The 15,049-nt window shown below is 51.4% G+C and overlaps 1 protein-coding gene across 1 annotated transcript in view; it reads left to right on the forward strand.

Moving 5' to 3' along the window:
• The first annotated feature begins 13,321 nt into the window (after nt 1-13,321).
• The window catches only part of MDFIC2 (MyoD family inhibitor domain containing 2), a 141,065-nt gene continuing 139,337 nt past the window's right edge, over nt 13,322-15,049 (forward strand). Inside the window, exon 1 of the mRNA XM_056108022.1 lies at nt 13,322-13,381. Coding sequence (XP_055963997.1) covers nt 13,322-13,381 — 60 coding nt within the window. The remainder of the gene's footprint in view (nt 13,382-15,049) is intronic.

Consider the following 15,049-nt stretch of genomic DNA (forward strand, 5'->3'; position numbering starts at 1 on the left):
TAAAGTTGGCGTTTTAAATAGTACAATTTCACAATTCTGGAAAATAAGTTACCCACCGCAAAATTGCAGTATCCCTCCACCAGCGTCATTAGTCTCCCTCCCTCCTCCAATCTTCTCCTGCTCCTGTTCTGAGTTCCAGGGTGTTTGACAGTCCCTTCTGTCCTTATCTAGCTTTTCAATATCTCACTTAGTATAAGATGACAACAAATAAAATGATTTAAATAATAGATTAAAACAATTATCAACACATTAAACTTCACAAAATGTTAAAGAAAGCTAAGATGAAATGTTATGCCTACTTGCTAAGCAGAGGAGATAGTGTAAAAACTGGAACAGTGTGAACTGAATAACAGCTATACATTTAACATAAAGCAGAACAATACTGATACTACCTGGATTGTATTAAATATGCACATGCTAGTTCTCAGAGAAATCAAGAATCTTTATAATGAATCCATTAATAAAGTCATTTGCATATTTATTTTTAATTTCCCAAAGTTAGCCAAGGTGTAAATCAGTGAAAGAAACTCTGCAAAGTGCAAAAATAATTTGGGCGTGAATATAATCTCAGGGCTAGGATGAAAGAGACGTTACTGGGGCCTGCTCGATGCAATCGACGATTAACAGGATGATGAAATTGAAAATGAAATTGAAAAACATTCTTTGAAATCTGGCATGAAGCAAGGATGTATTTTCTGTCTCTGATTGTTATTTACTAAACCTAAACTTTTGATGATATCTTTCATCTGATATATTTTGGAGTTTCTATACTTTGTGATGTTAGCTATAACCTTCCCCTGGAACAGCCTGTGCTACATCCATGGAATTTTTCTCTTGTTTTCTTTACTTTTTCTTTTGATAATTTAGGCCAATGTTTATTTACTTCATGTGTATTTATGTACCAAGACACAAAATCTCAAGGAAAAATTGTTGAGTACTTGATCCCAGATATATTTTTTACAATACTTATTGAAAAGAATTTAACTGTACTGTTATGTAAAATTACATTCTATAGCAAGAAACATACTTTAAAAGAAATATTATTCTTTTCCTTTGCTATTTCTCTTCAGATTGCTCTGCTACAAAAATTAAAATTCCCACCAATCTGGTGACTTCCTTGTAGATTAGTATATTGTTACATAATACATATTATTTCATTGTGTTACAAATAATTATACAGATAATATAATCAGTTTAAGGTAATTCCCAAAGCAAACTATGATAGTATATATAATCATACATTCAATTTTATTTTAACAGAAACAAAATGATTCTTAGATGATCTTGTAGAAGTATTTCTCATGAAAAAGTTTGCCTTCTGCTGGCTTGTTCTTAAAGATTCTATCCCTTATTTATAAAGAAATGCAATAGTGAAATAAAAATTGCTCAAAGGCAGTTGAAACAAAGAACATGAGAAATGCTTTCAATAGGTAGATTTCCACTTGGGTGGGGGTGATGAAGGGATAGATCAGGCCAGGGAATGCTAGAATAATGGCGCAAAGTGTTATGCATGAAACTCAGTCAGCCAAAGAAGAGCAAACCACAGTGCCAAAGGCTATTAAAAAATGCCTCTCCTATAGGCAGGATGGTGGGTGAAGTGTGGGAGATAAGGATGGGAGTGGGTACTGGTATAAGGAAGTGGACACTAGTAAAGAGATTGGTGTTGAAACATTATATGCCTGAAACCCAATTATGAATGACTTTGAAATTCATTTCATTTTTTTTTTCATTTCATCATCCTGTTAATCGTCGATTGCCTCGAGCAGGCCCCAGTAACGTCTCTTTCATCCTAGCCCTGAGATTATATTCAGGGCTCTTTAGGAGAATGAGACCCATCATTGTTACTGGTATTTGGCATATTTGGTAGGCCACGGGGAGTTTGCCAGACTCTGCCCTGTGGGCAGGCTACATTCGACAGCCTGCAAGTTTGTCCAAAGTAGGAATGAGATAATAAGATGTCGCGCGGCCGCGAATGCGGCCGCGCGGTTCCGGGATCTGGATTTTATAGTCTCTGAGTCTTGGCCGCTGATGGGATTACACGGCGCCAGGGGGCCAGGTGGTGGGTGTGACCCCCGCCTACTGGAATTTGGAGGATCTGGGTGGAAGATGCTCGACTCCAATTCGAGTAGGCTTGGAGGTCTCGGCCCCGGAACCCGCGTGGCTTTGTCCCTCTGCCAGTACCTTCAGGTGTGCGGAGAGTGGTCTCAGCATGGTGGTGGCTGGTCCTGGAGGTCTCCGGCTGCCGTAGCCCTGGCCGGGGCGGGGAGGAAAGCTCAACCCGCTCCCCTCCAAGGGACTCCGGGAAGGAACACTGAGGCGCGGGGGCAGAGACTGCACTGCTCTCGTCCGGGATCTGGACTTTATAGTCTCTGAGTCTTGGCCGCTGATGGGATTACACGGCGCCAGGGGGCCAGGTGGTGGGTGTGACCCCCGCCTACTGGAATTTGGAGGATCTGGGTGGAAGATGCTCGACTCCAATTCGAGTAGGCTTGGAGGTCTCGGCCCCGGAACCCGCGTGGCTTTGTCCCTCTGCCAGTACCTTCAGGTGTGCGGAGAGTGGTCTCAGCATGGTGGTGGCTGGTCCTGGAGGTCTCCGGCTGCCGTAGCCCTGGCCGGGGCGGGGAGGAAAGCTCAACCCGCTCCCCTCCAAGGGACTCCGGGAAGGAACACTGAGGCGCGGGGGCAGAGACTGCACTGCTCTCGTCCGGGATCTGGATTTTATAGTCTCTGAGTCTTGGCCGCTGATGGGATTACACGGCGCCAGGGGGCCAGGTGGTGGGTGTGACCCCCGCCTACTGGAATTTGGAGGATCTGGGTGGAAGATGCTCGACTCCAATTCGAGTAGGCTTGGAGGTCTCGGCCCCGGAACCCGCGTGGCTTTGTCCCTCTGCCAGTACCTTCAGGTGTGCGGAGAGTGGTCTCAGCATGGTGGTGGCTGGTCCTGGAGGTCTCCGGCTGCCGTAGCCCTGGCCGGGGCGGGGAGGAAAGCTCAACCCGCTCCCCTCCAAGGGACTCCGGGAAGGAACACTGAGGCGCGGGGGCAGAGACTGCACTGCTCTCGTCCGGGATCTGGACTTTATAGTCTCTGAGTCTTGGCCGCTGATGGGATTACACGGCGCCAGGGGGCCAGGTGGTGGGTGTGACCCCCGCCTACTGGAATTTGGAGGATCTGGGTGGAAGATGCTCGACTCCAATTCGAGTAGGCTTGGAGGTCTCGGCCCCGGAACCCGCGTGGCTTTGTCCCTCTGCCAGTACCTTCAGGTGTGCGGAGAGTGGTCTCAGCATGGTGGTGGCTGGTCCTGGAGGTCTCCGGCTGCCGTAGCCCTGGCCGGGGCGGGGAGGAAAGCTCAACCCGCTCCCCTCCAAGGGACTCCGGGAAGGAACACTGAGGCGCGGGGGCAGAGACTGCACTGCTCTCGTCCGGGATCTGGATTTTATAGTCTCTGAGTCTTGGCCGCTGATGGGATTACACGGCGCCAGGGGGCCAGGTGGTGGGTGTGACCCCCGCCTACTGGAATTTGGAGGATCTGGGTGGAAGATGCTCGACTCCAATTCGAGTAGGCTTGGAGGTCTCGGCCCCGGAACCCGCGTGGCTTTGTCCCTCTGCCAGTACCTTCAGGTGTGCGGAGAGTGGTCTCAGCATGGTGGTGGCTGGTCCTGGAGGTCTCCGGCTGCCGTAGCCCTGGCCGGGGCGGGGAGGAAAGCTCAACCCGCTCCCCTCCAAGGGACTCCGGGAAGGAACACTGAGGCGCGGGGGCAGAGACTGCACTGCTCTCGTCCGGGATCTGGACTTTATAGTCTCTGAGTCTTGGCCGCTGATGGGATTACACGGCGCCAGGGGGCCAGGTGGTGGGTGTGACCCCCGCCTACTGGAATTTGGAGGATCTGGGTGGAAGATGCTCGACTCCAATTCGAGTAGGCTTGGAGGTCTCGGCCCCGGAACCCGCGTGGCTTTGTCCCTCTGCCAGTACCTTCAGGTGTGCGGAGAGTGGTCTCAGCATGGTGGTGGCTGGTCCTGGAGGTCTCCGGCTGCCGTAGCCCTGGCCGGGGCGGGGAGGAAAGCTCAACCCGCTCCCCTCCAAGGGACTCCGGGAAGGAACACTGAGGCGCGGGGGCAGAGACTGCACTGCTCTCGTCCGGGATCTGGACTTTATAGTCTCTGAGTCTTGGCCGCTGATGGGATTACACGGCGCCAGGGGGCCAGGTGGTGGGTGTGACCCCCGCCTACTGGAATTTGGAGGATCTGGGTGGAAGATGCTCGACTCCAATTCGAGTAGGCTTGGAGGTCTCGGCCCCGGAACCCGCGTGGCTTTGTCCCTCTGCCAGTACCTTCAGGTGTGCGGAGAGTGGTCTCAGCATGGTGGTGGCTGGTCCTGGAGGTCTCCGGCTGCCGTAGCCCTGGCCGGGGCGGGGAGGAAAGCTCAACCCGCTCCCCTCCAAGGGACTCCGGGAAGGAACACTGAGGCGCGGGGGCAGAGACTGCACTGCTCTCGTCCGGGATCTGGACTTTATAGTCTCTGAGTCTTGGCCGCTGATGGGATTACACGGCGCCAGGGGGCCAGGTGGTGGGTGTGACCCCCGCCTACTGGAATTTGGAGGATCTGGGTGGAAGATGCTCGACTCCAATTCGAGTAGGCTTGGAGGTCTCGGCCCCGGAACCCGCGTGGCTTTGTCCCTCTGCCAGTACCTTCAGGTGTGCGGAGAGTGGTCTCAGCATGGTGGTGGCTGGTCCTGGAGGTCTCCGGCTGCCGTAGCCCTGGCCGGGGCGGGGAGGAAAGCTCAACCCGCTCCCCTCCAAGGGACTCCGGGAAGGAACACTGAGGCGCGGGGGCAGAGACTGCACTGCTCTCGTCCGGGATCTGGATTTTATAGTCTCTGAGTCTTGGCCGCTGATGGGATTACACGGCGCCAGGGGGCCAGGTGGTGGGTGTGACCCCCGCCTACTGGAATTTGGAGGATCTGGGTGGAAGATGCTCGACTCCAATTCGAGTAGGCTTGGAGGTCTCGGCCCCGGAACCCGCGTGGCTTTGTCCCTCTGCCAGTACCTTCAGGTGTGCGGAGAGTGGTCTCAGCATGGTGGTGGCTGGTCCTGGAGGTCTCCGGCTGCCGTAGCCCTGGCCGGGGCGGGGAGGAAAGCTCAACCCGCTCCCCTCCAAGGGACTCCGGGAAGGAACACTGAGGCGCGGGGGCAGAGACTGCACTGCTCTCGTCCGGGATCTGGACTTTATAGTCTCTGAGTCTTGGCCGCTGATGGGATTACACGGCGCCAGGGGGCCAGGTGGTGGGTGTGACCCCCGCCTACTGGAATTTGGAGGATCTGGGTGGAAGATGCTCGACTCCAATTCGAGTAGGCTTGGAGGTCTCGGCCCCGGAACCCGCGTGGCTTTGTCCCTCTGCCAGTACCTTCAGGTGTGCGGAGAGTGGTCTCAGCATGGTGGTGGCTGGTCCTGGAGGTCTCCGGCTGCCGTAGCCCTGGCCGGGGCGGGGAGGAAAGCTCAACCCGCTCCCCTCCAAGGGACTCCGGGAAGGAACACTGAGGCGCGGGGGCAGAGACTGCACTGCTCTCGTCCGGGATCTGGACTTTATAGTCTCTGAGTCTTGGCCGCTGATGGGATTACACGGCGCCAGGGGGCCAGGTGGTGGGTGTGACCCCCGCCTACTGGAATTTGGAGGATCTGGGTGGAAGATGCTCGACTCCAATTCGAGTAGGCTTGGAGGTCTCGGCCCCGGAACCCGCGTGGCTTTGTCCCTCTGCCAGTACCTTCAGGTGTGCGGAGAGTGGTCTCAGCATGGTGGTGGCTGGTCCTGGAGGTCTCCGGCTGCCGTAGCCCTGGCCGGGGCGGGGAGGAAAGCTCAACCCGCTCCCCTCCAAGGGACTCCGGGAAGGAACACTGAGGCGCGGGGGCAGAGACTGCACTGCTCTCGTCCGGGATCTGGACTTTATAGTCTCTGAGTCTTGGCCGCTGATGGGATTACACGGCGCCAGGGGGCCAGGTGGTGGGTGTGACCCCCGCCTACTGGAATTTGGAGGATCTGGGTGGAAGATGCTCGACTCCAATTCGAGTAGGCTTGGAGGTCTCGGCCCCGGAACCCGCGTGGCTTTGTCCCTCTGCCAGTACCTTCAGGTGTGCGGAGAGTGGTCTCAGCATGGTGGTGGCTGGTCCTGGAGGTCTCCGGCTGCCGTAGCCCTGGCCGGGGCGGGGAGGAAAGCTCAACCCGCTCCCCTCCAAGGGACTCCGGGAAGGAACACTGAGGCGCGGGGGCAGAGACTGCACTGCTCTCGTCCGGGATCTGGATTTTATAGTCTCTGAGTCTTGGCCGCTGATGGGATTACACGGCGCCAGGGGGCCAGGTGGTGGGTGTGACCCCCGCCTACTGGAATTTGGAGGATCTGGGTGGAAGATGCTCGACTCCAATTCGAGTAGGCTTGGAGGTCTCGGCCCCGGAACCCGCGTGGCTTTGTCCCTCTGCCAGTACCTTCAGGTGTGCGGAGAGTGGTCTCAGCATGGTGGTGGCTGGTCCTGGAGGTCTCCGGCTGCCGTAGCCCTGGCCGGGGCGGGGAGGAAAGCTCAACCCGCTCCCCTCCAAGGGACTCCGGGAAGGAACACTGAGGCGCGGGGGCAGAGACTGCACTGCTCTCGTCCGGGATCTGGACTTTATAGTCTCTGAGTCTTGGCCGCTGATGGGATTACACGGCGCCAGGGGGCCAGGTGGTGGGTGTGACCCCCGCCTACTGGAATTTGGAGGATCTGGGTGGAAGATGCTCGACTCCAATTCGAGTAGGCTTGGAGGTCTCGGCCCCGGAACCCGCGTGGCTTTGTCCCTCTGCCAGTACCTTCAGGTGTGCGGAGAGTGGTCTCAGCATGGTGGTGGCTGGTCCTGGAGGTCTCCGGCTGCCGTAGCCCTGGCCGGGGCGGGGAGGAAAGCTCAACCCGCTCCCCTCCAAGGGACTCCGGGAAGGAACACTGAGGCGCGGGGGCAGAGACTGCACTGCTCTCGTCCGGGATCTGGACTTTATAGTCTCTGAGTCTTGGCCGCTGATGGGATTACACGGCGCCAGGGGGCCAGGTGGTGGGTGTGACCCCCGCCTACTGGAATTTGGAGGATCTGGGTGGAAGATGCTCGACTCCAATTCGAGTAGGCTTGGAGGTCTCGGCCCCGGAACCCGCGTGGCTTTGTCCCTCTGCCAGTACCTTCAGGTGTGCGGAGAGTGGTCTCAGCATGGTGGTGGCTGGTCCTGGAGGTCTCCGGCTGCCGTAGCCCTGGCCGGGGCGGGGAGGAAAGCTCAACCCGCTCCCCTCCAAGGGACTCCGGGAAGGAACACTGAGGCGCGGGGGCAGAGACTGCACTGCTCTCGTCCGGGATCTGGACTTTATAGTCTCTGAGTCTTGGCCGCTGATGGGATTACACGGCGCCAGGGGGCCAGGTGGTGGGTGTGACCCCCGCCTACTGGAATTTGGAGGATCTGGGTGGAAGATGCTCGACTCCAATTCGAGTAGGCTTGGAGGTCTCGGCCCCGGAACCCGCGTGGCTTTGTCCCTCTGCCAGTACCTTCAGGTGTGCGGAGAGTGGTCTCAGCATGGTGGTGGCTGGTCCTGGAGGTCTCCGGCTGCCGTAGCCCTGGCCGGGGCGGGGAGGAAAGCTCAACCCGCTCCCCTCCAAGGGACTCCGGGAAGGAACACTGAGGCGCGGGGGCAGAGACTGCACTGCTCTCGTCCGGGATCTGGATTTTATAGTCTCTGAGTCTTGGCCGCTGATGGGATTACACGGCGCCAGGGGGCCAGGTGGTGGGTGTGACCCCCGCCTACTGGAATTTGGAGGATCTGGGTGGAAGATGCTCGACTCCAATTCGAGTAGGCTTGGAGGTCTCGGCCCCGGAACCCGCGTGGCTTTGTCCCTCTGCCAGTACCTTCAGGTGTGCGGAGAGTGGTCTCAGCATGGTGGTGGCTGGTCCTGGAGGTCTCCGGCTGCCGTAGCCCTGGCCGGGGCGGGGAGGAAAGCTCAACCCGCTCCCCTCCAAGGGACTCCGGGAAGGAACACTGAGGCGCGGGGGCAGAGACTGCACTGCTCTCGTCCGGGATCTGGACTTTATAGTCTCTGAGTCTTGGCCGCTGATGGGATTACACGGCGCCAGGGGGCCAGGTGGTGGGTGTGACCCCCGCCTACTGGAATTTGGAGGATCTGGGTGGAAGATGCTCGACTCCAATTCGAGTAGGCTTGGAGGTCTCGGCCCCGGAACCCGCGTGGCTTTGTCCCTCTGCCAGTACCTTCAGGTGTGCGGAGAGTGGTCTCAGCATGGTGGTGGCTGGTCCTGGAGGTCTCCGGCTGCCGTAGCCCTGGCCGGGGCGGGGAGGAAAGCTCAACCCGCTCCCCTCCAAGGGACTCCGGGAAGGAACACTGAGGCGCGGGGGCAGAGACTGCACTGCTCTCGTCCGGGATCTGGATTTTATAGTCTCTGAGTCTTGGCCGCTGATGGGATTACACGGCGCCAGGGGGCCAGGTGGTGGGTGTGACCCCCGCCTACTGGAATTTGGAGGATCTGGGTGGAAGATGCTCGACTCCAATTCGAGTAGGCTTGGAGGTCTCGGCCCCGGAACCCGCGTGGCTTTGTCCCTCTGCCAGTACCTTCAGGTGTGCGGAGAGTGGTCTCAGCATGGTGGTGGCTGGTCCTGGAGGTCTCCGGCTGCCGTAGCCCTGGCCGGGGCGGGGAGGAAAGCTCAACCCGCTCCCCTCCAAGGGACTCCGGGAAGGAACACTGAGGCGCGGGGGCAGAGACTGCACTGCTCTCGTCCGGGATCTGGACTTTATAGTCTCTGAGTCTTGGCCGCTGATGGGATTACACGGCGCCAGGGGGCCAGGTGGTGGGTGTGACCCCCGCCTACTGGAATTTGGAGGATCTGGGTGGAAGATGCTCGACTCCAATTCGAGTAGGCTTGGAGGTCTCGGCCCCGGAACCCGCGTGGCTTTGTCCCTCTGCCAGTACCTTCAGGTGTGCGGAGAGTGGTCTCAGCATGGTGGTGGCTGGTCCTGGAGGTCTCCGGCTGCCGTAGCCCTGGCCGGGGCGGGGAGGAAAGCTCAACCCGCTCCCCTCCAAGGGACTCCGGGAAGGAACACTGAGGCGCGGGGGCAGAGACTGCACTGCTCTCGTCCGGGATCTGGATTTTATAGTCTCTGAGTCTTGGCCGCTGATGGGATTACACGGCGCCAGGGGGCCAGGTGGTGGGTGTGACCCCCGCCTACTGGAATTTGGAGGATCTGGGTGGAAGATGCTCGACTCCAATTCGAGTAGGCTTGGAGGTCTCGGCCCCGGAACCCGCGTGGCTTTGTCCCTCTGCCAGTACCTTCAGGTGTGCGGAGAGTGGTCTCAGCATGGTGGTGGCTGGTCCTGGAGGTCTCCGGCTGCCGTAGCCCTGGCCGGGGCGGGGAGGAAAGCTCAACCCGCTCCCCTCCAAGGGACTCCGGGAAGGAACACTGAGGCGCGGGGGCAGAGACTGCACTGCTCTCGTCCGGGATCTGGATTTTATAGTCTCTGAGTCTTGGCCGCTGATGGGATTACACGGCGCCAGGGGGCCAGGTGGTGGGTGTGACCCCCGCCTACTGGAATTTGGAGGATCTGGGTGGAAGATGCTCGACTCCAATTCGAGTAGGCTTGGAGGTCTCGGCCCCGGAACCCGCGTGGCTTTGTCCCTCTGCCAGTACCTTCAGGTGTGCGGAGAGTGGTCTCAGCATGGTGGTGGCTGGTCCTGGAGGTCTCCGGCTGCCGTAGCCCTGGCCGGGGCGGGGAGGAAAGCTCAACCCGCTCCCCTCCAAGGGACTCCGGGAAGGAACACTGAGGCGCGGGGGCAGAGACTGCACTGCTCTCGTCCGGGATCTGGATTTTATAGTCTCTGAGTCTTGGCCGCTGATGGGATTACACGGCGCCAGGGGGCCAGGTGGTGGGTGTGACCCCCGCCTACTGGAATTTGGAGGATCTGGGTGGAAGATGCTCGACTCCAATTCGAGTAGGCTTGGAGGTCTCGGCCCCGGAACCCGCGTGGCTTTGTCCCTCTGCCAGTACCTTCAGGTGTGCGGAGAGTGGTCTCAGCATGGTGGTGGCTGGTCCTGGAGGTCTCCGGCTGCCGTAGCCCTGGCCGGGGCGGGGAGGAAAGCTCAACCCGCTCCCCTCCAAGGGACTCCGGGAAGGAACACTGAGGCGCGGGGGCAGAGACTGCACTGCTCTCGTCCGGGATCTGGATTTTTTAGTCTCTGAGTCTTTGAAATTCAGTGACTAAATTTGAAAAAAAATTACCCTAGGATTAGTCTTTGAATAGGTAGCACTGTAGCACGGTCCTCCCATTGTTTGTTCATCTTGTTCATCGATTCGCTCGAGCAGGCATCAGTATCATCTCCATTGCGAGACTTGTTGTTATTGTTTTTGGCATATCAAATACACCATGGGGAGCTTGCCAGGCTCTGTCATGCGGGCAGGATACTCTTGGTAGATTCCTAGGCTCTCTGAGAGAGGAAAGATAGCTGTGGTATCACCCAAGCCCTTTGAATAGGTACTAGGAATATTGATGTCTGAGTCAAAATAAAAGAAATAGAATTATAAGAGTACATTCAAACTATTTAAAAAATTAAAACGAAGTAAAAGTTATCAAGAAAATTTGTGAGCTGGGAACACCTCCCTCATAAAATATGGATTATGAAGTTCATATTTTAAATGGGCAAATGGATATTATTTGCTGAGAAATTATTTTTTAAAAGGTTTGTTCTATTTGTCTGACTTCTGAGACTTTAAGGTTTTTTTTAGGTTGTTTTATACCATACATATTTTAAGCTTACAAATTTACACCTTTTCAAAATATGTCTTTTCATGCATACACACCGCTAGAGTTATCAAAATCCTCTCACTGTAATCCAGTTCTCTTTTGGTAACCTCACTCTGTTCTCTGAATCTAAAGGTTTGTTTTCATTTGGTTTTGTCATTACCATCCTCTGCTTCTCTGTATCTCACATATGTGTAAGAACATCTGGTATCTGTCTTTGTCCTTCTGGTTCATTTCACTAAGGATTTCGCTTTTGCGTTTCATTTTGAAATATCTATTCCTTCCCACTTTGCTGTGCCTGGCATTCGCCAGACTTGGTTTCTCATCAGTTATGGGTGTATTTATTCATTCCAAAGTGACTTCAAGAAAGAAACTAAAATTCCAATCCAAGCCAGATTCTGCCACCAAGAGAAAGAATTCTTCATCACAAATACACCTCTAGATTGAATGATAAATGGTTGAAATGTTGTCACAATTATGGAAGACCATTAACACAATGTAAACATAGACACCATTAGACAAGGCTGAATCAGCAAAAAACTTCTTGATAACTTTAATTAATCATGTCTATTGATAAGCATGTAAAATAATTATTCCATGCTTATTAATATCTATAGAATTCATAAATAATTATTGTTAGTAATAACAAAGACATTAATAAAACTAAAAACGAGTTGCTCAATTAAAAAAATGCTGCTCCTGAAAATAAAAGAAAATTCCACGTAGAAAGTTTAAGTGATGTCACACACCCATAAAGACAAAAGTCAATTTAAAGGCCTGAACTCAAAAGACAGTGAGATAGATGCAACGCAGAAAAAATTATAGAACAAATCAACAAAAAAGTGTTACATTATAAATTATAAATTATTATAAATTACACATATACATAATGTTATTGTTTTATAAATAATTAATGCAATAATATAATCAATTTAAAGTAATTCCCAGAGATAAATATGATAGTATAATCATACATTCATGTTAAAGGTAATCAAACATATCATGTCAAAATCATATAAGTAATGACTGGAGTTATAGTACAGCATGTAGGGGACATGCCTTGCACTCAGTTGACTAGGATTTGATCCCTGATACCCTATATTATTCCCAAGGTCTATCAGGTATGTTCCATGAGCAACTGAGCCAGAAGTAATCCCTTCACATTCTGGTGAAAGTGTGGCCCCCAAACCAAAAATAAAAAGTGTATTAATAAAATTAAGGAAATTCAATAAGTTTATGTAATTTCTTTATGAAAAAGATACATCCTTGCAGAAAGATTTAGTCTGCATGTTACTTACACTATGTCTAAATTATTATATCCCAGTAGTTGCAGAAGATAAACAAGTCAAATATATAGAAATCAGTAATAATCAAGAAATAAACCATAATCAAAAGTGTTCTTGACTTCCAAAGTTAAAAAATGTAGAAAGTTCTGGGGGCTGGAGCAATAGCACATTGGGTAGGGCGTTTGCCTTGCACGTGGCTGACCCTGGTTCGATTCCCAGCATCCCATATGGTCCCCTGAGCACCACCAGAAGTAATTCCTGAGGGCAAAGTCAGGAGTAACCCCTGTGCATAGCCGGGTGTTACCCAAAAAGCAAAAAAAAAATGTAGAAAGTTATCAAAAAACTAGAAATTGATCTTCCTTATGATCCAGCAATACCACCACTTCTGGGAATATACACCGGGGGCCCAAAACCACAGAAGAAATGCTATCTGCCCTTCTATATTCATTGTGGCACTATTCACAACAGTTAGAATCTAGAAACAACCAGACTGCCCGGGAATAGATGACAGGTTAAAGAAACTATGGTACATCTATACAATAGAATACTAGGTAGCTGTTAGGAAAAATAAAGTCATGAAATTTGCTTATATATAATAGATGTTCATGGAGAGTATCATGCTGAGTAAAGTGAATCCGAAGAAGAGGGATAGATAATGATTGGACTCATTTGTGGGATATAAAAAAAACATAATATGAGATGAATACCCAAGGATAGAAGAAATAAGGGTCAGGGGAACTGGTCCATGATCAAAACTTACCTTAAATGCTGGAGGAGAAGGCAGTTGGGATAGAGAAGGGACCATCATGACACAGATAGTCGGAAATGATCATTCTGGATAAGAATGCGTGCTTAAAACAGGTAAAGGAACACAATAACTTCTCAGTACCTGCATCGCAAACCATCATGTCCCAGAGGTGGCAGGGTTTGGGGATCGGGGGAGAGACAGAGACAGAGACAGAGAGACAGAGACACAGAGAGAGAGAAAGAAGGAAAGTGCCTGCCATAGAGACAGGCTGGGGCAAGGGTGGAGGGAGGGAAACTGGGGACTTGGTGACATGACTGAAACCCAGTGATGATCAGCTTTGTAACTCTGTATCTCATGGTCATTCAGTTAAAAAAAAAGTGTACACCCTAGAAGAAAATGTAAAAAGGTTTTGATTAATGTGTTGTTATTTGAGCATGGAATTAGAAATAGTTGAATAGCACAAAACAAATTACATAAAAATGCCCATAGAATCTGAGAACAATCTTTATCATGAGCCTGGAAGTATTGCAGTCTACAGGGTAAGAAGGGTGCTTTGGGCCTTAGAGACTGCATTGTAGGTTAGTTATGCTGCTGTACTGGAACCTTACAGGGTCAAAGTCATTTTAAACATGGTTTCTGATGATTAATATTAATAATCAAAGTATTAAAAAAGGAGTGCAAATAAACTAGGAGTAGTAAGATGTTCAAATGCATCACTAGCTCATTCATTCTCTCCTGGTAACTTGACTGTTTCTTGTCTTAATATTTGCACTAAAGATCTTCTTTATGTCTGGACACTGTTCCAAGACCATCGGGCTGGAGCGATAGCACAGCGGGTAGGGCGTTCGCCTTACAAGCGGCCAACATGGCCGACCCGAGTTCGATTCCTCCGCCCCTCTTGGAGAGCCCGGCAAGCTACTGAGAGTATTCGTATATGCCAGACACAGTAACAATAAAGTCTCCAATGGAGACGTTACTGGGCCCGCTCGAGCAATATGAAGTATATAGATAATATTTTTCTGTCTCCACTAACACAAAATATATAGATAACTTATTTTTATAAAAGAGGGTGCTGAAATTTCTGAAGGGAATTAGGTTTGGTTTCCAAATATATGAGAAAGGGACATAAGACATTGTAACTATACAATAGGATCAACTTAAATGTTTGAAGTAATTGAATTTAAGGCACATTAATACACATCATGTGAAGCCACAGTGTGAAAACGATGGATTCTCACCATTCCAGGTCTTTCTTAGTTGTTTTGGGGGAAATCTGAATATTATCCAGCTCACAATAAGAGATGTTGAAAGGTACTATATTAGCATGAAAACTGGCTGCTGAAGGGCAAAGGACAAGAAGAAATGAAGTTGGGATAAGCGGAGATATGGACATAGGGTGATGAGATGGTTGCGCAGGTATGGGCACTGGAGGAGGAAGGCCACTTTATTTTCCTTTATTGACAGAAATGACAACATTTAGCAATTTGGGCTCTTTTGTCATGTCCTCCTAAGAGTTGCTTATGATTTTAGTTTGTTTCTAATCATCTCTTGAAAGATGCTAACTTTGACAAATAATCTAATGGTTTTATGAGAATGTTATTCCAAATCCTTTTGGGGAACATCTACAAGACCTCAAAGGAACTGGAGATGTTTCTCCTGTTGGCTAAAATTATTAAAAAGTCTTACTTTTCACAGTTACCAGCTGCAAGATGGATTTCTAGAGAATAAAGCTTGGAAGGTCCCCCTTTATTTTCTTTTCTTTTCATCCAAATAGTCTAGGCCTATTTTGCAAAAGGACTTTTCTTATACCCTCTGATTGAAAACCCTAAGTGAGGCAGGGTGTGCGTGTGTGTGTGTGTGTGTGTGTGTGTGTGTGTGTGTGTGTGTGTGTGTGTGTAGAAGGGAAAGCAGAGAAACTCTGACAATGTGAGAAAAAAAGTTCATTATTTTTACCGTATTTGCACAGTGTCACTTTAAATAAGTGCTACCCTGGAGAAGGTTTTTATTGTTTGAACCACAGGCTTTATATTACCTAAAAAAAAATAAAAAATAAAAAGCCTCTCAGTCGCAAGTTGGATGCTCCTGGCAGCAATACAAATCTAGCACCACCCCGGGAGGGAGCGTATATTGCTTCTCATTTACTTCTGGCAGGAGAGAGGAATGCTGGACATCAAGCGACAACAGGAGGGCTGCCCAGAGCATCGCCT

Source organism: Sorex fumeus, unplaced genomic scaffold, assembly GCF_029834395.1.
Source record: "Sorex fumeus unplaced genomic scaffold, SorFum_2.1 ptg000191l, whole genome shotgun sequence".
Lineage (NCBI taxonomy): Eukaryota > Metazoa > Chordata > Mammalia > Eulipotyphla > Soricidae > Sorex > Sorex fumeus.